General features: G+C 39.3%; 1 protein-coding gene and 1 long non-coding RNA gene across 5 annotated transcripts in view; one reads left to right on the forward strand and one right to left on the reverse strand.

The window, feature by feature from the left end:
• Positions 1–624: 624 nt before the first annotated feature.
• On the reverse strand, positions 625–1,095 carry LOC116734014 (uncharacterized). The gene is made up of 2 exons (XR_004342153.1): positions 994–1,095; positions 625–920 (listed from the first exon to the last, which is right to left on the reverse strand). It is a non-coding gene; the product is annotated as an uncharacterized LOC116734014 (long non-coding RNA).
• A 138-nt stretch (positions 1,096–1,233) lies between these two features.
• The window catches only part of stxbp5a (syntaxin binding protein 5a (tomosyn)), a 119,857-nt gene continuing 98,295 nt past the window's right edge, over positions 1,234–22,795 (forward strand). For 2 of the 4 annotated variants that reach the window (XM_032585088.1, XM_032585087.1), the window contains exons 1-2: positions 1,234–1,751; positions 4,674–4,771. In XM_032585088.1, coding sequence (XP_032440979.1) covers positions 1,602–1,751; positions 4,674–4,771 — 248 coding nt within the window. In that variant the 5' untranslated portion in view covers positions 1,234–1,601. The remainder of the gene's footprint in view (positions 1,752–4,673; positions 4,772–22,795) is intronic. The other 2 variants (XM_032585086.1, XM_032585089.1) reach the window with 1 other exon arrangement.

Here is a 22,795-nt window from a genome sequence, read left to right on the forward strand (position 1 = left end):
GGAACAAAAGAGGAAAATCAAGAGTTCAGTACACAGCCTCAGCTATTACATCTAAAAACTTCTGAACAACCAGAACCAGAATCTTGGTGTAATGATGGACCAGAGTCACAAAAAGACAGTTATAAAGTTGGTCTTCTATCACCTGAAGAACCTTTCCAGGACTAAAGTACGATAGCGTCTCAGCAAGAGTTTGAGAAACTCCTCCATTCGTTAACCATAGGCAAAAAAAAAAAAAAAAAAAAAAAAAAAGATTACTGAAACAGTGTTTTGACAGGTCTCCCTAAAAAGTTAGACAGCTGCAGCTGATCCAGAACACTGTTGATTGTCTTCTCTCTAAAACTAGAAAACTGAAATTGTGTTCAGGCACAATTTCAAAATACAAGTTATACAAAATATATGTGCTCAGGTTAGTTTAATTTCTCCTGACAAGTACATCTTAATGAGATAGTTTCCTTTAGCATTTCAACTTATAGTGTAAAACTAGTATAGAGATTAATTGCGTAGAGTGACATTGTAAATAGTTTCTAATTTTGATTACCAGTAAACGAAAACCCACATATAGTTTCTCAGAAAAACAAAACCAGTCAAGAATGATTTTTAACAGACATTTTATGTTGTTGCCAATATCTTTATTGGTTTTATGTATGTGAATGGAAAGTTGAGAGGATGGGAAAACGTGGTAGAAAAAGGAGCAAAGGAGATGTTGGTCTTATGTACTATTCAGATTTTCTAAAATCTCTACTTCAAAATATATCACTTTCTGTATCATCAAACAAATAAAGTAACTTTTTGATAATTATTTTAGTTATTAATATAATCCTCACGTTAACTTTACAAAGTGAGCAGTTTGCCATTTAATTCACCTTCACCACTACTTCCTGGTGTTTCCATGGACAGTCTTCCATACGAGCTGACAGGACCTGGGTGCAATGGGAAAGAATGGTGCAGAAGCAGCGGGTTGTTTGCTCGTCTTTCCCCACGCAGGATACTCACAAAGCTGTAGCATCCCCGCATCACCAGGTGCAGCGGAGCAAAACTCCACAAAGTGGCCGCGAAAAGGGGCGGAGGGATTAAGGCAGGGAGGGGGCGTTGTCGCTGGAGGCAGACGGAAAAAAAAAACGAGAGAGGGAGGGCATGGGCTGGAAAGGTGGCAGGATTTTAGTTGAAACCTCCATTCTGTCAGACATGCGCAAGAGCAGAAGCTTCTCCACCGCTGCGCCGCGTTTCCGCCTTGGCTGAGCAAACGCGGGCGCACACAGTCCGAGAGGGGCGGGGAGCGAAGCCGAGACGCAGTGGTGGTAGAGAGGGGAGACGCAGCGAGCACGGATTCGAGCAAATTATACGCCAGCCTCCACGTTTTCCCCTCTTAGAGAGGCGACCTGTGCGGCGCGCGCCGAAGCCTTCCCAGCATGGACACTGCGCTAAAGGAGAGGCACTAAGATGTGACGCTCGCGGGGCAGATCAGGGGAGACAGAGAGCGCGCGTGCGCGTGTCTGTGTGTGCGTGCTCGTGTGGAAGAAAGTGGGCTGCACTCATCTTTCTTTCTTTTTTTCCCCCCCACGTTTGCCGGTGATTTCAAATCTGAGCTGCGCGGCGAGGAGATGAAGAAGTTTAACATCAGGAAGGTGCTGGACGGCTTGAAAGAGGCGTCTTCCTCCTCTTCCTCCTCCACGCCGTCTGTCCAAGTAGGGCCCCAGGAGAACAACCTGATCCAGGAGACGCTCCAGTCCGAGCATTTCCAGCTCTGCAAGGTGGGGGAGACTTCTGATTCTTATCAGCTCGTTGGGACTCCGGCTAAGCCATCCTGTCTGTGTGCGCCGTTTTATTTTTTTGTTTGGCTTGCTCTCATCCCATTCCAGGATGCACACGATGCGGGAAAACTGCAAATAATTATATAATTATTAGGAGATCCTTTGTTCTTTTCAAATCTTCATCAACTATTTCCAGGTGTTTTTTTGTTTTTTTTAAGAGACACGGGGAGAATCTACCGTTCACTGATTGCATTTTAGTTTGTAAATCCATTGAGAGGCAAATCTTACGGTGAAGTGACTGTGCGCTCGAAACAGTTTCAGTTTGGTTGCATTTTTGAACCTTTTCCCAGTCATCTGGTCACAGTGTGGTGACATGCGTTGGTACACTCTGTGCAAAATGTCAGAGTTTGACGTGTGTGTGCATGGTCTGAACTGTCATATCAAGGGGCTGGGCACAACTGATCCTTTCTTGCATAATCTGATGGGTTTGGATTAGCGAAACGCTTATCATGTGCATGTGTCTTTCCTTTCACACACACTCCCCCCCCCCAAATGCGCACATCTTAACTCCACTCTTCACACATAAAAAAACATTACCAGGCTCTCTGTCCTGCAGGGAGTGATGTTGCCTGAAGTGACTCGGAGCCTGTTTGTAGGAAATAATGAAAAAAATAAATAAAATGTCTGCATCTCTCCATCTAGAGTGCACAGAGTAACAACAGAGGGGATAATTAAACACTCATGCAATTTTCATGCAGTGCATGCTACATCTCAGCCCACTGCAAAGTTAATTTGGCATTTCCCCAGTTGTGTTTTAATGATGGTGTGGAGTTTTAATAAACCACACTTTGTGTGCTGGGTATCGATTCCCCCCCACACACACTTCTGACCTGTGTGGTTGCTAAAGACTCAGTTCCGGATTGCTTTTAAACTTGTGATTTGCCATGACTGTTTTCATGTGTCTCCAATAGACACAGTTAGCTGTGTTAAACACTGAATCAGAGTTGGGGTGGTGAAGTTTCTACAGAAATCAAGTTTAGACTTATAAAGACTGCCTGAAATAATAATGCAAACAAGATGCAGAGATCAGACTTTTTGTGGTTCAGACTACTATCTGTTTTATTTTTTTTATTTGTTTACTTGAATTTGAACCAATTCTGATTTTTTTTCCTTTTGGACTGCACCTAGGAGAGAGAAAGGAGACCAGAAAAGTATTTTCATACAGGAAGTAGTTTTAGGGCTGCTGAATTAGGATTGTTGCAATGTATGCATCAAAACATGACCTTTAACTTTAAAGACACAGCAGAATAAATTAGAGTAAAATTTATAGCTAATTATTTTCAATATTTTTTAAATAAACAAGAGAATATATTACATTGTAGATTCACAATGTTATTCAATCCAGGTGTTAGTTTCTATTCATTTAGATGATTATGGGTTACAGTTAATAAAAACTCGAAGTTCATTTCCTTAGAAAAAATGAAGATTAGATGAAAAAGACAGTTGGCTTTCCAGTTGTCCTTACAACCAACACAAGGACGGTGACTCAAAAAAAGGTCATTGCTGTAGAAGCTGAGTGTTCATAGATTGCTGTACATAATGTAAAGTTAAGTGGAAGAAAACACTGGTAGAAAAAAATCTCACAAGCTATAGAAATAACCACAGCTTTTTGGGAGAACCATGAACCAAAGCACAGTAGAGGATTTACATGGTGTGAACTCTGCTGGAGTCACCGCTTCAGAGCCACCATACTCGTATGTGTCCAGGACCTGGACTCCAACTATTTCATTCCTTTTGCATTTAAGACACCGGCTAATAAAAATGTGTTTCGTCTTTAAATTTTAATCTATGAAATAACTTCAACAATATATAATAATTTATTGAGTCACTCCTCAATATACACAAGATCAGCTGTGTTGATGTGTTGCTCCTGATAAGCATCACAATTGGGATGCTGGAGAAGCCGAATGTTCCAGGAAGGCACATAAACCCCGTTCACTTTTGTATTGGGGATTGAATGACTGTCGGTATGATTTTTGCGTTTGTTTCGCAAAAATCAAAAACGCCTTACCTCTAAAGGAGGAAAAATAAATAAAATTGTTAACTTCTGGATTTATGTAAACATACATGAAACACAGGGCAGATCAGGACCTTCTGTAGACACAGCAGTTCAAGCATGTTTAAAAAAAACAACAAAAAAAAACAGCCAGACATCTGATTGAAGCATCTTCAAATGAGACTTCACACTCCCTCTTGCACCTTCCCTGTCTGCCTAGACCAGAACTGTCTGTAACGTCTCTGCAAGAGAGGCAGGTGTCTCTACTGCACTGAGTCCTCCTTATGTAACATGCTTTAGCCGTCTGCAACAAAGCAAACAAATCCAAGGGCCCACCGATGACTGACTGATGCCATAAAACCACAGTCACACATGCACCAACCGAGGAACATTTTTTTCCCCCTTGTCATACAGGCCTGCAAGGGGACCAGATCATGAGCAAATGCACTTTATTGATGTATTTTATTTCCAGACTTCAGTGTAATCACGACTTTATGTGGGAGGCGGCGAGAGAGGAAGGACAACAACATAAAACAAGAAATGAGGGAGAAGAAATCTGAAAATAGGCCTGTGATTAGAAAAAGAGGCCAGAATATCAGCCTTTTGCAGAAGACAAACCTAGACAGAAACATAATTTGTTCCTTTTTCTCATCCTGTTCTCTCTCATCTTTGCAATTTCAAGCTTAATTCTTCAGTTTCATAACAGTCATCCACATCCATCTGGGCAATTTGTTTACTGAAATCAGGTGTGTGACATCCTCTAACAAAGCAACACCCCTGCTGTGAAATGCAAATTGATATTTTCTGTTATGAAATCTGACTTTTTCCTCCCCCCCCTCCGTCTCCATCTTCTACCTGCCAACCAGACTGTCCGTCATGGCTTCCCCTATCAGCCGTCGTCGATGGCTTTCGACCCCGTGCAGAAGATCCTGGCCATCGGTACCCAGAGTGGAGCTCTCAGATTGTATCCTTTCATTTACCTTTTGAACTGTTGCAGAAGTCTGTGCCCTGAGGCGGCAGCAGGTAAGCGAGCGAACATCAAAGCTGCCATAGTCTGAGGCTGATGGACAGTTCTGCTCAAAGGTCTCGAGTAAGCTTTCGTTTTTACGTGTTTTGCTTTTAGGAGTGAGACTTTCTGGTAACTTGATCATCAGTTTTTGCAGGCTTTCTATAGGTCTAGTTTCTTTTTTCCTTTCAGTTTGATCTGGTTTTTCTCATTTTTAGACAAGCCCAGTTGTGTTTTAACAGTCTGAATAACACTTGTTCGTGCCCCATTAAACTTTTTTAACAATGTTTCATGTTGAAACCACCAGTATCGATGTGTTTTATTTGCACAGCGTGGAGGATTGTAATTGGTGGATCAACACAGGGCAGTTTGTAGCTCAAAAGCTAAAAATTACAGATATAATAGATATAATTCCAGTTGTTAGATCAGTTCTGACCAACTTCATTTCCCCCCTTTGAAGAAAAAACATCCTCACAGGCCATCACCATTTTACAGTGGAAATGATGTTTTCAATATGATGTGAAGTGTTACTTTTCTACCATTCATAGAGTTTTATGCTGTAGGCCCAAAAGCTAAATTTTGATTTCATCTAACCAGAGCATCTTCTTTCACGTGTTTGCCACATCCTAAGAGGGCTTGTGGGAAACCTTAGTTAGGAATTCTTATGGCTACATTTTAACAGTAGGTTTCTACTTGTTGCTCTTCAATGAAGGTCATATTTGCCGACTGTGTGATTAATAGTTGTCCTGTCGACAGATTCTTCCTCCTGGGCGGTGAATCTCTGCGGAGTTATCACAGGTCTCTAGTCTGCTTCCCTGATTGATGCTCTCCTTGCCAGGTCTATCGGTTTAGGTTTTGCTGATGTGGTATAATCTTTTCATTTTCAAATGATAGATTAAACATCTCCTTGATATCATTTAGTAACCTCACCCTTTCTTTTAAACTTCTGCATGGCTTTTTATTGGCTCTCTTGCTATGTTCGACGTCTCTACGGTGTTTTTCACCAACATTCTCTTAACAAAACGCTGTGCAAGTGGATTAGGTATTTTCTGAAAGCAATTGTCTGCTCTGGTTTGCATTTAGGGATAGCAAAGTAAAAGAGGAATATGCTAATAAATAGCACACTTTTTTATTTGTAAGGAGTCTGTACACATTTCTGTTTTTGCATGTGTGTGTAGCACTTGTCAGCTGTGACTGCTCTGAACTGCTTTTATAAAAAAAAGGTTAGTATGGTAAAGACTTTTCAATTTTCCCTGATATTTAAAATGAAGCACCATTTTATTTGTGTAATTGCATAACATCCTGGTAATGAACTCTCAGGTTTATGGTTGCAACCAAACAGAATGTGAAAAGTTCAGCGTAGTAGTGTGTGTTGCCTCTGTTTTTGATGGTTTTGGATGAACAGCTCTGCAGAGCATCTGCATTTTTGAGTCTCAGTGGTAGAGGAATTGTAAGTCTGCAGACCTCTCATACCTTTAAGATAATCATGTAGTACAGTAATGATGAAATGTGTTAAGTTATACCAACTCTGCAGTACTACTTTATGAGGGCCTTTTTTCCCTACTGACACTGCTGTTGAACCTTTTGTTACATATTTCAAGTGACTGAGTCCCGTCATGTCCTGCGACTCGCCACAAGTGCACCGCTGTCTTGCAATATGAGAACATTTACGCAAGCAAGAAACAACAGCTTGCCATGAAATGACACCACGGGGAGTCGTATAGCCTCAGAGAACGCCTGCAAGCGAGCCTGCGTGAGGCCACCTTTACAGCTCCTCCATGTGTTCCTCTGCCTGTCCAACAACCCTTGCCAGCTCATTACAGTGTGATGAAGAGCCGTCCGCCTTGTTGTCTCTCCTTTTCTACCTGCTGGCAGCCGTGCTCATGACTCAGTCCTCACCTGTGCTGCAATCGAGAGGATCAATAGCAAAGATTCTCTCGAACAGTCTCCAGAATCACAGTTTCAGCAAAAAAAAAAAAAAAAAAGCGTAACCTAGCCAGAGGAGATTCACACACATTAGTTGACAGGCGATGAAATGTCTGTGCTGGTGCATTTGCAGGAACTGGAGCATATAGACTTAATAGGGCTTATCTCTTACATGCTACTACATTCTTCCCTGGGATAAGCAAAGAAAGGCTGCAACCAAGAAGTCTGGCACCAATCAGCTTGGAGATCAAAATGCATCCTCCCTTCAGATTATCCTCAGCTGGGATCCTGCGGGGGAAAGTGGTCGCTTTGAAATCGAACGAAGGGAAGAATGTCTCACGTTTGACTGATGTGGATCAGATAATTTTATCAGTCAGACGAAAGTGAAATGGGAGGCGTATATCTGCTCCTTGATGCTCATCGTCCTCCTCTGTTATTCTGATGTTTAGTCAGCCCTGACGCTTTATCTGATGCCACTGTGACATTGAAGAAGGGGTGAAATAGAGGCTTCACGACTCATAAGACTTGCATTGCTGTATGCTTTGTTACTAGATGTGTTGTAGTTTTGGCTGGTTGCGTTCCCTCCAGGGAATCCCATGCTTTATGTGCATTTCTGTGCCTGGGCGACCTCCCGGACATTTGGTTGCACCACTCTCCCTTTGGAGCATTTACAGGAAGTGCAGATCAGAGGCCTTAGCCTGGCAGTGCAGCAGAGAGCCGAGAATTACAGCAGAAGCCAACGTGTACCCTCTGAGGAGAGGCCTGATCTATTTACACCGCAAAGCCAATGGAGGCTTTATGACTCTTCCACGAAACGGTTCCATGTTTCATGCTAGCCTCTGCATTTGCTTTGTCCTTCATCAACCAGCTGGAAAAACATCTGGTCAGCAAGAGAACCTGAGTTTGAGCTCAGGCTCAGAGAAGATGGAGAGAAGGGGGGGTGGAGAGGTCTTGGGGAGGCAGGCTATCCCTTTTTCTAGAGCTAATGGCCAAGAATAGAATCCTTATTGATCTGTGTGTGGTAATGCACTGAGTCAGATATGCCCAAGTGCATACACACACTTTATCACTCTCTCTCTCTTGCTCGCACGCCGAGTCAATTGTTTTCAGTACAATATATCCGCAGTGAAAAGAAGTCATGAGTCTCAGAAAACAGGTTCTGCTGCACAAGCAGTCACCTCATATTAGCTATGCGCTGATTTAACTGTGTAATTGTAAAAAAAGGAGAAAAAAACCCCCAAGCAGGACCAATGGTGCTACATAGCAAGGCTACAGCATTTCTGTTTAAAGGTGGAATAGCAAAAAATAATAATACAAATGAAAAATTGTAGAGCCCTTTTTGTTTATTGGTCCATTATGTTCTAGCCAAAATGAACAGAACTACCAGAACAGAATCTGTATTCCTTGCAAGGTTTAAGCAGATCAGTGAAATTAAGTAAATGTAACTGGCGTACAAGGAACATTGAAGGCCAGCTATCAACATACATTACCTGCTTGATGGAACGTCTGATTTCATTACTTAGAAAGCATCAGCTAATCTACAACTGTGCAAAAAACAAACAAAAAAGCATCGTTAACATTTTGCCTAACAGTTCTTTTAATAAAAAAGAGATGCAATTAGTTTATGCATTGTTTTTTCTATAAGTAATTTGTTTTTTTTCATTTTCTTTTTTTTCAGGCAAATGCCAATCAACAGCCATATCATTTTTTATTCTTTTAAAAGATGGCCTGACTAGCTAATTCACAATTGCGATTTTCTCTCTAAGCACTTTCTTACTATTTTTGTGAAAACTATTGTACTTCAACTATTCAATTTAACCAAAATCCATATAATAGCTGAAGGCGATTAAAGGAATTACAAGATTATTTCCATTGAAGCATCAGAAATGGTTTCTAGCCCTTAATCAGAAGCAGAACAAAGTGCATCAGTAATGATTTGGTTGACAATGTGTTTATAAGCCAAAAAATATGGTATATTTCTTCACTGATGCAGCAAATATGCAGTAGAAATATATTGATTTTTTTCCAGCATTTGACCTACTGATCACTGGTGAGAGCTCGATTAAGGGAAAACTGGTCAATTGATCGGTGCATCACTGTTTCTAATTCAGCATTTTTATTTGCCACCCACCTACTGTATACACACAAAGCCAGTTTCTGTGTTTGAATGTAGGGAAATATTCTGACAATGTTTTCTTTGGGTTTTTTCTGTCATTTGTAGTTCTGTGAAAAAGTATTTCCCCCTTAGCGGTCTTAGCTTTTTTCAGTTTTTATTTTGTTAGACACAATAATCATAATTTGAATGTATTTCTTATTTGCTCAAGCCATCTTTATCTATTTTTAAGATATATTTGAATAGAAACATTTAACTGCGACAAAGTGAACCTGAAGATATCTCTGAGTGCAAACATTTTTTCACAGCACTGCATTTCGAATAATCGTTGTAGTAATTTCCCTTTTTTGTCATTGAATGCATATTTCAGGTCAGTAGAACTAAATGGTTATTATTTAAAATAAATCTATACAAGCAACAATTCTACAAGCCTTTAATAAATAAATATTGACAAAGTTGTTTTTTTTAAAATGATAAACTACAATATAATTACCATTGGCATATTAACTGGCTTAGTTCTTCTTTATTTTGCATTTCTGTTTTTAATGAGACATTTTAAAAATATTAGCTACTTTTAACAGTGACTCATAATTTGTATTAAAACAAACTGAATATGTAATAATGAGTTCAAGCTCTTTTTTTGCCTACATTTTTGGGTTCAAACTTATATTAGCCGTAGGGTAATTGAATTAGGAAGTCTAGATAGTGGAGTTGTTCAGAATAGCTCTTCAGATGCACTACTTGTGCTTCTCCTTTTTTAACAGCTGGTGTCACTATTGAGCAGATTTACCCCTTTTAAGTGAGGCCAGAAGAAGAGGTCTGTAACGTCACAGTTTGAATTTAGCAGTTTATATTTAAAACCTTAAATGTTTATTTGATATTTGCAAACAGTATGAATTATTTTTTTAGTTCAGAGACAGGGAGGCATGTGGAAACTAACTCGCTCACTCTTCCTGGAACCTTTTCCTTCAGTATCAAAGGTCAGTTGTGCCAAACTATATAAAGTTAGTACAGTATAGAGTCTGAGGTTTCTCACTGAGCACTGGCGTTTGGGAAGTTGGCACCAGATTCCCAGTGTTAATCTGTAAGGAGCAGAGCAGCAGATGTAATATTCTGCCTTTTGCATATGATACTTTTGATGTAAAAACCATAAAACTGGCATTTTTATTCAAAATCATCTTAAACCAGCTTCTGCCTATCCTTGGTTCTGTAATCCTGTTGTTTGCAGATTAAAGCTTCTCATTGAATATTTTTTAAGACCTTTAATAAATTTCATCAGCTTACAAAAAATGGGGAATTATCCGTTTTCTGCAGATGGTGATGGAAAAAAGACTGTGCTTTATTTTTCTTTTAGAGGAACTGCATAATTTTCAAGGTTTTGGTCAGAGACATGAATGTTTTTAGCATTTTAACATAAATATGTAGGCTTTTTGGGGGGCTCTACAGCTGTGTGTGACAATATTGCTGATTCCCCTCCTTATTGGTGGTGGTCAGAGGAAATGGCAGGACCATAACTCAGAGGCTCTTAGGCAGTGGGAGAGATGCAGATCAATAGATCAAATTGTCAGTCTGTGCTCTTTCTGATTATCTCATCGACAGACTCAAGACATCATAGCTCTCACACACCCAAATGAGGGCAACACACATTCTTACTCACGCGGACATTATTTCAGAGCTGGTAGACAGAACATCAGTTTGTCTTTTGTGGACACATCAGTGGATGAGTTGAACAAATGTTAATGAATTTGCATGCACATAATGTAGGCTGCACATGCACAGAGATGTTGGGAACATGTTTGCAGACTTATCTCTGGACACACACAGGCATCATCAATAACTGCTGCGTCTGATAGTGGCCCTGTGCATCTTCTTGCTGCAGCAAGGATTGACTGTGACATATCTTTATCATTAATCTTCCTTCTGATTCACTCAGTATCTGTGCCGCCATTCAAGCTTTTTTTCCCCCTGCAGTTACAAGAAAACCTCACTGAACTGTGAGCTCCCTGACTGGACTACAGAATAGGAACAATTTCTGGTGTTAAAACAGGGAATACTCCCGACCACATCGGTCAAGATGCTGCCCCTTTAATATTGGTGCATACAAGGTTCCTGTGAACAATATTGTATTTGAATTTGTTAGCAAAATTATAGAAAGTTGGCACCTGCACCTCAGCATTGTCTATTGTGTTTTTTTTGAGGATTTTTGTAAGAAAGATTCACTTTATTATCAGTGTTATTAAAACATTTGCAGTGTAATGTACTAGCTTTTTTTTTCTTGCTCGCTCTCTTTGTTATAGTTATCATAAATTATTTATGTTAGGATCAAGCATGATATAATACAGCTTGTGAAACAACAGTCTATTTTAAATTAGAAAATGAATAGTTTGAGTTAACCGAACGTCTATCATATTTTAGTAATTAGCATATTAACGTTCCTATACCAGCAGTTTGTCTCAATATGCAAGTGTTGATATACTGTAGAACAGGGGTGGGCAATTATTTTTTCCATGGGGCCGCATAAGAAATAGAAAATATTGTGGAAGGCCGGGCCAAAAGGCTGAACATGTTGGTGTATAATACAATGTAAAAATACCAATGTCTGATCTGGGTCAATTTCGCTTATTTTATCCTGCATACGTTTTAAAAGTCTGACATTTTTCCTGTAATATTTTGACAACCGTCCGCGGTAACACCTGCCAATTTATTCCCATTTCAGTTCCAACTTGTCCACTCACGTATTTACCTCCGTGAAGAGATTGCTCCCTGTCGTCGTCCCTTTTAAAGACTGCATAGCTGCCAGCTCCTCCATAATCTTGAAGTCCAGCGTTATCCCACGGAGTAATATGAGTAGCTGGGCTGTGTCGCGGACATCATAGCTCTTGTCCAAAGCTACAGAGGAAAAAGTCAAAACTTGGCACTTCATGTTGCAGCTGTAGCTCCAGGTTCCCAGCAATGTCCTCGATCCTCCTCACAGTCCGCCTGGACTTGCTCGAATGCGGCTTTTTTTTTCAGGGCATATTAGCACTGCAGAGTCTACCAAGCACTCTTTCACAAACTCCCCCTCCGAGAATGGCTTGCTGTTTTTGGCTATTTTGTGGGATATCACAAAGCTGGTCTTGGTTTCTGTATTTCTGGATGTGTGGAGCTTGGTAAAAAAAAAAAGCCTTGCTGGGTTCACACTTTAGCTAACAAAGCTTCCAATTTTTGCGCTTTTTCGGCGTCAGTCAAGTTTTTATATTTCTCCCCGTGTTTCGTCTGGTAATGCCTATTCAGATTGTAGTCCTTAAACACAGCGATCTGGTCCCCACAAACTAAACACATGGCTTTACCTCCAACTTCAGTAAATAAATACTTAGCCATCCGATTTTTGTTGAAAATCCTACATTCGGAATCTACCTTTCTTTTTTTTTTGCCTGAGCTGACATTTTGAGGGCTAAAGTAGTCTTCTGATAACGTTCAATCACGTGCACGTCTTGCATGAATAAGAAAAACAGCAACTTCAGAATAAAAGCAGGGTATGTGGTCTGGGCCGTACAATGCCCAGGCCTGTCATACGGGCCAGTCAGGGTCATCCAGTGGGCCGGATGTGGCCCACGGGCCGTATAATGCCCAGGTCTGCTGTAGAAGATATGACTTCCTTTTAAATTGCTTCTGGCATCTTCTAACTTTTCCTGCAACTCATTTTGAAACAATGGCAACAAAAAACAAAATAAAACAACTAACTTTGAGTTTTTGTTCTCAGCAACTGCATCCACACAAAAGAGCGTATTCAATGTGATGTAGTAGATCTTGTGTGTAGTGCCTTTCCCTAATGGGAAAACATTCTTTCTCTTTTATATTTTCAACCAAAAGGGTGCCAGTGTGAGCCATACAAAATGAAAACTATCGGATTCACCAGCCAGTTTCTCATGTGATTTTATTGTTTAGCTTTTTGCACTGGATGCTTTTTGCTGAGCCAGTGCATTACAGTTGTATAAAGTGCAGGGGTGCCCTTAAATGAATACCTCATTAGCAGAGCTCTGAATGACTGCTGATGAGGAAGTTTAGTCATTTGGATTCAGGTGTGTTGGGGAAAGGATGCGTGTAAATGTTGCGGGATTTGATGGTAGCTCTCGAAGATTAGATTTGATGTAGTGTGACATACAAGTCTAAATAAGTGACTAAGAAGTTACTGTTTTACCCAAACTGACCTTAATGGTCAGTGCCGTAGTTTATCAAATGGGTGTGAGTGCAAAGATTGGCTGGTGAAATTGGGGAGGATGAGGGGGTAGGTTTTCAAGTAGAAGAAAAATGCTGTGATGCCTGTCCTTGGCTTTCATGTCATTTCAGTGCACATCTGCTTTGCACCATTAATGGAACACGGGATGTTTGTCTGAATTGAAGGACTGTTAATCAAAGACCCCTCGCGTACTCTGGTTTAATCTTTTATGCCTTCTAAAGGTACTCAAGATCTTCTATTCTATACTTCCTTTTTTTAGATATACTGGGGCTACAGCTTTTTTAGTCAGTTCACAAATGGAGGGGAGAAGGAAGACATGAACTAATGGTCAAGAGGTCAGAAGTCAAACCTTGTACAGCTGCTTCAAGGTCAATTAAGCTTTGTACATGGAATGCCTGATCTAATTCTGCGTCTGTGCTCTCTTACTATTGTTTCTGTCTTATTCTTTTCGCTTTAAACGGCAGCAAATGTGACCAAGCTTCAGAAGCTCTGCTGCCATGTCGCTTTGCTTTAAATTGTTTTTTATATTTTATCAGATTTGTTTCCCCTGCTTTTTTTCTGCTGATGGCTGACTTGCTGAATTGTTTCTTGGTGTTGGATAGGAAATAACCTTGAGGAGTCATATGTTAGACCAGGTACCTACGCACAGATCGGAGCTGCAAATCCAGCAAAATAATGCCTGTCTTTGTCAGTGACTCATCAAAATTTACAAGGCCATCCAGGGCTTTTGTTCAATAAAAAAAGTGAAGGGGAACATCAACGGCTGCTGTTGGTGGAATACTAAGTGCTGGCTGTAAATGATTGCGTTTTGTAAAACTTAATTTTGAGATTTTTGATGCTTGTCGCAACAGAAAAAAACAGTTTGTTCACTTTGCATCATTCTGGAGAGAGAGAAAATAGAAATGAGACTGTTAGTGGGTATGTGTATTTCGTATATGGAAATTATCAACACATGAGAGGTCACCAGTCTGTGCACTAATTGTTCCTGCAGACATGCTTGAGTTCCACAATGAAAATGCCAAATTTTCATGGCTGGTTCGACCTTTATTCGTTCTCAATGAGAGAAAATGTATGGTTTTCATATAGTTGAGGACGGAGTATAAGACTTCAGTGTGAATCAAAAGCAAATCGGGAATGTCTTAAAACCATTAAACCCCAGCCAGAGAGGAACGGTTATAAAAGTATTTTAAAGCGTCACTATTTAACCCTAGTGTTTGTAGGCAACCGTTTTTTTATTAGAACTTTTATTTATCTTTGTAGAATATTTTTGTGAGATTAAAATATTAATAAAAAAATCTTGTCTGATTTGAAGATTGAGTTTAGTTCTTATATTGTAGTTTGCAGATCATAAGATGAGTCTGGACAACTGCAGGCTGTCTTTTAAGATGAGCATTGAGCAGTGAAGTGAATATATCCATGCTGCATGCACTGCATACTTGTTTAATTTTCTTTTTCATTTCCCATCTTACAAACACTAATTAACTGGCTTAAAAGAAAAAAAAAAACTTGGAAAAAATCTAATGAAATGGTATTCCCAAATTAAACTGCAAGACCAGTTATAAAGAATGATAAATGTTTATATGTCACTAAACTAAACACAGGCCTGAGATGGCTTTTTCCCACATTTGCATTAATTTTGTAACAGTTGACTCGGCATGTTTAAAGGTAACCTGGCATAGTGGGGCCTGGTGACTCTGATGTACTGTTGATATGCAGATTTAAAGCTAAAAGCAATTGAGGATTCTGTGCTTCATTCCTTAGCGTGTTGACAGCTGCCAGTAACTTCGCTTGTATTTGAAATGTCAAATGTATTTGATGGCTGATAAGATCATTGTGACTTTGACTACATCTGCCTTTATTGTTTTGGAAAGAAGTGCAATACTTCCTGTCAGTACTGGTATAATGCTAATTTATTGGCTTTATCTAAGGAGAAGCATATTTTGTGATCATGACTAACTTTATTGGATGGTGATGTCAACAACCCTAAAAAGTGGTAGTATGGAATGTTTGGGACTGATGCTTCATGTGGCATTATGTTGTATTTATACTTCAAATATATGAACTCAATTATTGTGTAGGGGTTGTTAAAGATGCACAGTCTTACCGAGCTTTACCTTTTTATTAAATTAATTTTTGTTTTCTATTATTCTTGATTTCAGACTTGCACAGTCATTAAGTAACCTGGTATTTCACCAAGCCAGTACATCAGTGTTTTGTGATTTATGATGGAATTGACTTGGCTTTTTTTGCAGCAATGTTTACTCCCCTCTGTAAGCATCATGTTCTTCCTTATTGATTTGTGCTCATATTAGTGCAAGTCAATATGTTGCTGTTATGTGGAGATGCTCTGTGACCAAAGGGTTTGACCGCTGCTCACTCTCTATCCCACAGAGATCCCCTGGCATCAAAAGTGAAATTTTCAAAGTAAGTACTGTATCCTACACACTATTGGATTTGTTTAAAGCAATCGATTCAGGACTTCTCATGCAGGACTTTACCCCCTAGTAACACTATGCCTTCTATTGATTTCATTTGTTGGTCTGACATTCGTATTATGTTGACACTTTGGTAAACTCCCCAAAGATCAAACCATGCTGCTTAAAAAAAAATCAACACAGCAGTTTCCTGACAATCAAAATAAATATTCTGAATATTCCATAAGAACGTGCACTGGTGGACAGTTTGAAGCACAGGCTGTCTGTGACATGACCAGAGCAGAGAAGGACATGAACTGATGGCTTGTCCAGTTGTCTGAATATGGACTCGGCATACATTCTGTGAATCCATTGCTTCGTATAAACATCACTGTCATTTACTGTTCTGAATGCGACATCGATGGAGACTGACTTGCATGAAATCTACTATGCGTATTTGAGGTTGCATGAGAACGTAACACCTTCAATTACCTTAAGTAAACGCGATGTGTGCGAGGGAACTGTGATTGCCTGACATTATCATCCACAGGTCATGTTGTAGGAATTTTTATGTACTCTGCTGCCTGAGAAAGTTGTTAATATGCGAGCCAAGAGCTTATTTGATCTAATAAGATTTTTGTTTCAAGGTGACCTAACTGAATAAAAAGTGTCTAGAAACTCACACAAATTGCCTTTTACGATCTAGGGATCACCCTAAAATAGCATTTTGCTTGGCTGTAACTTTAGTTTTAGTGGTTGAGACGTTGTGGTTTTGCCTGACATTGTTGTTGGGGTGTGGAAGTGTGGCGGGGTTGAGTCAAACTCCTGCTGTCAGGTTGCCACAGTCCCTGTGGTGCTTGTAAAGGGGACTGGCTTACAGAATGCTGTGAAGCACAAAGATTTTGTCATCTCGCTTTTCTGCCTGCCTTTCATGTGACCTTCGGGGCTCCGCTTGGCCGGAACATACTGAAATAATTTCAAGTGTTTCTTCTGCTTTTCTTCCTCCACCGTGCTGTTTAGTTTCTTAAAATCTGCTTTCTGCAATTTGCAGTCCCATGGATGTAATTATTTTGCTGTTTCTGGATGGTAAGATTTCTCTTAACAAGGTTTACAGACTTGTTTCCTCTTCCATGCACTCCCTTGTTTTGCTCCTGACCCCGTGTTTCATTATTTTTGTGTAGCTGCTGTAGATAATCTGCTGCTCTGGTTTGGGGTAGGGGGGATTGGGGAGTAAGATGGGAAGTGTGGGGGATAGTCTCTGTTCTCTTCCCATTAATGTTTCATATGTTTTCTTTCTATTTGTCTCTGTAACATTATCCTCTCTCTCAGCTGCCTCGCCCAGACATCCAGAGGGTAGCATTTTTAATGTTCTTCTCAGGCTCTTTGTTCCTCACCTCAGCGACCTCAATGAAAACAATATAATTAAGGACCAATTCATTGTCTTTAACCCATTATGAAATACATAAGAGGAGTTAATGTGACCTTTTGTTACTACTGTAAACATTAAACAATAAACAATACAGTGGAATCTTCCAGTTTGCATAAATAATGTCATTTGTAGAAGTTACTGTTGAAAAATGCCCAATGCTTTTATGACACAGAACCAAATGGATCCTTTAAAACTGAATATACTTTGAAAAGTAGCTCTTCCTATATGTAATCAATAACATCTAATTTAAACAGCTGTAAAATATATACATGTTTTTGTATTTTAAACATGAATTTTCAACTGAAGCAGAGTAGTCACTGAATAAGAGCAGAAAAAGTAAACTGAAAATGTAAATATGTTTTCCTTTTCAAAAATTTAAAAAATCTCAATTTATGAATATCTTTTTTACATTGATTAATGTAAATTGCATCTTCTTTGCCTTACTACATAACTTTTGTTCAATTTATTGATTATTTAATAGAATACACACATAAATACACACCAATCAAAACAATAGCCCCCCTATCTTAGATCAGGATTTTTAGTCTGGTTCTATAATCTTCAAACTTCATCTTCTAATGTCAAAAAGCCTCAATATGGATTTTTAAAAGAAAATCCATATTGACTTCTTTGCCAAAACAAAAAACATTGCAAAACAGCTCTTTAATGTACTTTGTATTGCTGGCCAACTTCAACAATGTTTCATGATTTGAAGAGCTTGCAGGTCAAACCAATGTAACTTCAAGATTTATGCTCAACCATTCCAAAAGGCTAAGAATTTGTTGGAAAACTAAGGGAAGGAACTCTTTGAGTCTCTCTCTCTTATGTCATGCAAGAATGACTATGTGGAAAAACATTAAATTAATTAAAATATATATTTAAGTCCCAGACTAAAGGAAACGGCTGGAGACATTTGGGATGCCCTAATCAAGATGTTTGGTCCACTAAACTTGGAGTCATATAGTATTCAGTTTTTCTTGACGTTAGTGGGACACATTAATTTTGCTTACTACATACCACAAGTACAATAAAGACCAGCAAATATTTGATCAATGAGAAAACTACCCTGTGTGCCATGAGGCCAAGCAGTGACATTGGGCAAACCTCTGAACTCCAGCCTATCTGGAGTAAAGCAAGTAGTAGTCACATCAGACAACATGCAGGTGATATTGAACTTTTTTCCACCAGTTCAGATAGGGATGTGTCAACAGAGTTAGGGGTGATTCTAATCGCACAAAAATGCCATTATGTGGACCTGTAGCCAGTGGTTTGGATGGAACTGGGACATCCTTAATAAGAGAAGCAATTTTCAGGTCAAGGTGAGGTACAGATGGCAAGAAAACTGTGAGAGATGAGCTGCAACTTGACATGCAGGGTGTCACAGCAGAACATCTTTGAAAGAGTTGCCTCGACTAGCTACAACATAAATTTTCTGTAAGATTTTAGGTTTGTACTTTTGCCATTATCTAAAAGACAATTTGACTGCAGTTTGGTAGAAAGGAAGGTGTTGGTGAATGCATTTTCTGCTGACTGGGGATATTAAAGATATCTTGACCTTGAAGGATGGTGACATTTCAGTAAAATTAAAACTGTTTATATCACACATTTCAAAAGTTCTTCATGTTTTCACTAAACACAAGCTATCAAACAAATAAAAGCTGCAAAAACAATTTTTTAGTCTATTCAGTCAAAGGGGAAGGAAATGAGATGAGTGCTAAACAGAAAATGCTTAAGCTGTATAAACAATAAAGATTTATCAAAAAAGAAAAAAGATGTTTAATTAATCCCAGAAAGGTGTTCGTAGCTATAAAGGAATATTTTTTGTTCTCTGTACTTCTTTTGGAGCTTACATCTAACTTTGTCTTTGGTGATGTCAGTATTTTTTTCCTAGAAAGCCACAGGGACAAATTACTTTTCAAAATATTTAGTCCCGTTTCACCAACAGTTAATGATGGACTTGTGAGGCTGCAGTATTTTTGCCTATTGCCAACAGCAGCACATTAAGGAAATGCTTGAAATTTTGCTTAGCTGAAAAGACGGGCTCTTAATATCATCTCAGTGGCTTAAGCCTTGCTGCTCCAGCCTAAATAGATGGCATTTTCTAATGGACTTATCTGGAGTAAAGCCCGTGTCCGAAACCTCAGTCAACTGGAGCTGTGATGGCCTGGATTTTGGTGCTTTTGTCTGTTAATGAAGGGTATGCAAATGAAAGTGCTTGCAAGAATCAATCCCCCTGTTGCTCCAATTTATATATTATACTATGCTGCTTTGCTGAGCGCCTGCAGAGAAGATGCACACATGTCGCATGGCATGATGACTCAAGCTTTCATGCCCCAATGCCAACCCCGCCCCCCTGTAGCTCTTAGCTTGTTTGCGATATATAGGCCCATATTTGAGTGCATATGAGAGCTGATATTAATCGTCCGTGCCTGCAACAAAGATGGTTGTGGGGGTGCTTCAAATGTTTTCACTAGAGGAAGTACAAAATGGATTGTGCTATCAAAATAATTAAAAATGGTAGGTTTGATGCAAGAAAGTCAATGCAAATATATTTTATATGAAATAACATCAGTTTCTCTGAGCACTTTTTGAAAGTGTTTTTTTTTTCTCCACCGCACTAGAGATTGCCAGAGTCAACAGCATTAAACGAATCTTGAAACACCTGAAAGCTGGATTTGACCTTGGTGTGTCATTCACTGCCACACAAGCAGGAGAGTCCCTCTGTAGACAGAAGAGACGAGATGGAAAGAGGACTATTGTAATGATGAAATTACTGCAGACTGACCACATTCAGAGAGGAAGGGAAATTAGACAAAAACTGATCTGTCTGGCGTCCAAAAAAGCTGTCACACTGTTTCTTATTCTTGCATATCTAAAATGTGTCTAAAAATGAAGAAGGGAACCAGATTTTGTGGAACACCAAGTTTCGTCCCATCTGTGAAATTTTGTCACCTCTGATTTGCCCCTGTTATGTATCGTGAATGTATGATTAGGGGTCAGTACAAACTGGGTTCCTTTTACTTTGATGTCAGCCTCTGAGTATGAAAGTTTATGGCCCTTTATACAAACTGAGTGTCCCCAAATGATCTAATAGTTGAAGGACCTGCACACAGTTGAAGCAGCTCCAAAGAATCCAGCATTTATTATGTAATCTTACTTTTGAGTCATTTTCGCACATTTCTTTGCAGCACTTTCTGAGATGGTACATAACTTTGCACAAACGTAGACACAAACTTTCCCTTTTCCCCGATGACAGCTTACCTGACGGCTTGGAATCAAAACACCAAGCTGGTGTTTGACATTTGAAACTCCTGTAACACGGCAGGTTTGCTCTATTGGATACAAGACAACCAAAACTAGAACAGTTTGGAAAGATAAAGGGGCAAAATTACCAGAGTAGTTTGGGATTTTTTTTCTAACTAGATAGCAGCTGATGAATTGGCCCGGTCTTATTGGTTTTTCACTAGTTATGCCAACACAAATAATGCCTTATTGCAACATATCTTTCTGGTCTGTTTTTTAAAAAAACCCTGTGCCTTTAATGAAAAACCCCCATTACTGAGAATAAAATCAAGTACTGAATATTTGTATTTGCATTGCATTGTGTTGGAGTTTTAAATTTTAGTATGATGAAAACCCTGATGTGTGGTAATTATGGGTATTCTGAATTGTGATGTGCATGTGAAAAAAGATTATTTTTATTTCCAAAACATTAATAGCATCTTGTGTAAGCTGATGCTAAAATTATCTATGTTACAGTGTCAAATGTAAAAGCAAGGTGATGCTGGCACATTGTAACGTTGAAGCTGCACTTCCACTGAAACGCAGAGCAGTAATGCAGCACTGCAATATTCGCATTAGTTATTCTTGGTTTGCAGATATTGCTCTTAGTGTCTTGACTCTGAGCTCTGTGGTTAGTTTTTTGCAGAGATTGAAAGGGAAACGACTGGCTTCTGATCAAACTATAATCAGGCACTCTGGCTGTTTGTGTGCTGCCAGATCAAGAGATAGACCCCATAATTTCCAGAAATAATCATCTTTACTCTAAATCAAAACAAGTGCAGTATTTGAGGGAGGGGACAAACTTGTAGCTTGTACATCACTGCTTCAATTTCAGAGTTGAAGCTGCTAATTTGTTTGATACACCAAAAGCCCCTGCCATCCCCCAAACGCCAGTGGGAGTGAATGATGAGCAGTCAGTGGAGGAAGTCTCAGCCAGCACTGCCACTAGGCTTCTATTAAGCCTCGATTTGGGTCTATTGGCCGGATTTCTCTTCCTGTCTGGTGCTTGGCAGCACTTTACCCTCACATTAGACGCAGGCATTGAGTGTTGATATCACAACGAGGAAAGATATGGAGAACATTAACTTGTTGAATTCGCTGCTGCTGATTTAACTTCATAAATACATCTAAAACCATAGTCCATGCCTTATTTATCGGGTTGTAAGATTGTTCGAATTGTCATTGTTTTTACTCCGTATGGATCTTCTGCTCATTTTAATTTTCAATTTTTAAATTCTTTCTTTGTTTTGGTGGTTCGCTGCATATCGACCCACAGCCCGCCCTGCTGCTTGTTTTAGAAGCTGTTGCTGCAGTGCCTTGCATTTTTAATGCCTTAGGCCGTTGTAGCTGTGTGTGTACATTGGTTGTATCTTTGTTCTTTAGGAGAGTTCATGGTAGTGTATATTCAGTGCAAATAGAACATTTGTGAAATCTCTGAATAATAAAAATAAACAAAAACAAAGGAGATCCAAATTAATTTGGATCTTAAAAGTACTTTTGAAGAGGTGTTCACATGAGTGACTTTAATGCAGGTAGTTCTATGCTACCTGATTGTTTTGTAGAAGAGCGTTCCAGAGAAATGAGGCTTTGCAGTTGAAGCATCTCTCCCCCAGGCTCTGAAATTGGTCCTGAGTGGCAGACGTGTGAGGTTGGAGTTTTATGACTGGGGGGAAAAAATGGTCGTGTAGCACTGAAATCTGTAAAGTAGAAGGGGTCCTGGTCATGGAAGGCTATGAAGGTGAGCATAAGATATTCGACTTAAATTTTAACATATGGAGTTACATTTGGAGTAATTGAGCCATGCATAAATTATTATTATTTAAATGCATAAATTATTTTTGTATTTTTTTTCATGTGAATTTTATTTTGTATGCCTGCTATTTTGAACATCATTTTAAAGACGCAGCTCGAACAAAAATGTCTCATAATAAGAAATGAGTAGATGAGGGTTTTAGCAGGAGTACAGAGTGAATAGCAGAGGTAAGCAGTGAAGGAGACAGTTCTGGAGAGGATGATGATGTGTCTGTGTGTAGGGGGGGAAGAGGGACTTATTATGGAATGGCCCAGAGTAAGACCAAAGGTTAGTAATCAGGTTAGTAAAAGCCTTAGGTCCAGTTATGCTTTTGACAGCATTACTTGACCTTTTTGATTGGATTCAGCTCTGCTTTGGGGAAGTGTATTGCAGGAAAAACTGAGAAATCATGTCTGAGTTCTCGGTGAGTGAGGAAAAAGTGTAGCACCCTTCCTTTATCAGGCAAATTATCAGTGTGCAGCAAGAGGTGGGGGAAGGGGAACAATGGTGCTCTCACTTTTGGTTAGTCTTTAACTTTATGTGGCGTCTCTAAAAAAGGCTTTAAGGCACAAGTTTTTAAATCTAGGTATGCCTTGACATCATCAACTGGCCCATACCTAATGTAGAACAACTAATCCTTTAGGAGTGTGTATTGGAGAAGTTATACATTTCTTCCAACTTTTCTTCCATTCACTTTATGGAAGAAAAGTTGGATAATTCTGCAACAGTTTATGCCTGAAAAAGAGATGGACACCTGCTCTAAATAAGGCTTGATGCTCACAGAAAACTCATCGAATGCACCTGTTG

The sequence above is a fragment of the Xiphophorus hellerii genome, chromosome 15 (assembly GCF_003331165.1).
Source record: "Xiphophorus hellerii strain 12219 chromosome 15, Xiphophorus_hellerii-4.1, whole genome shotgun sequence".
Classification (NCBI taxonomy): Eukaryota; Metazoa; Chordata; class Actinopteri; order Cyprinodontiformes; family Poeciliidae; genus Xiphophorus; species Xiphophorus hellerii.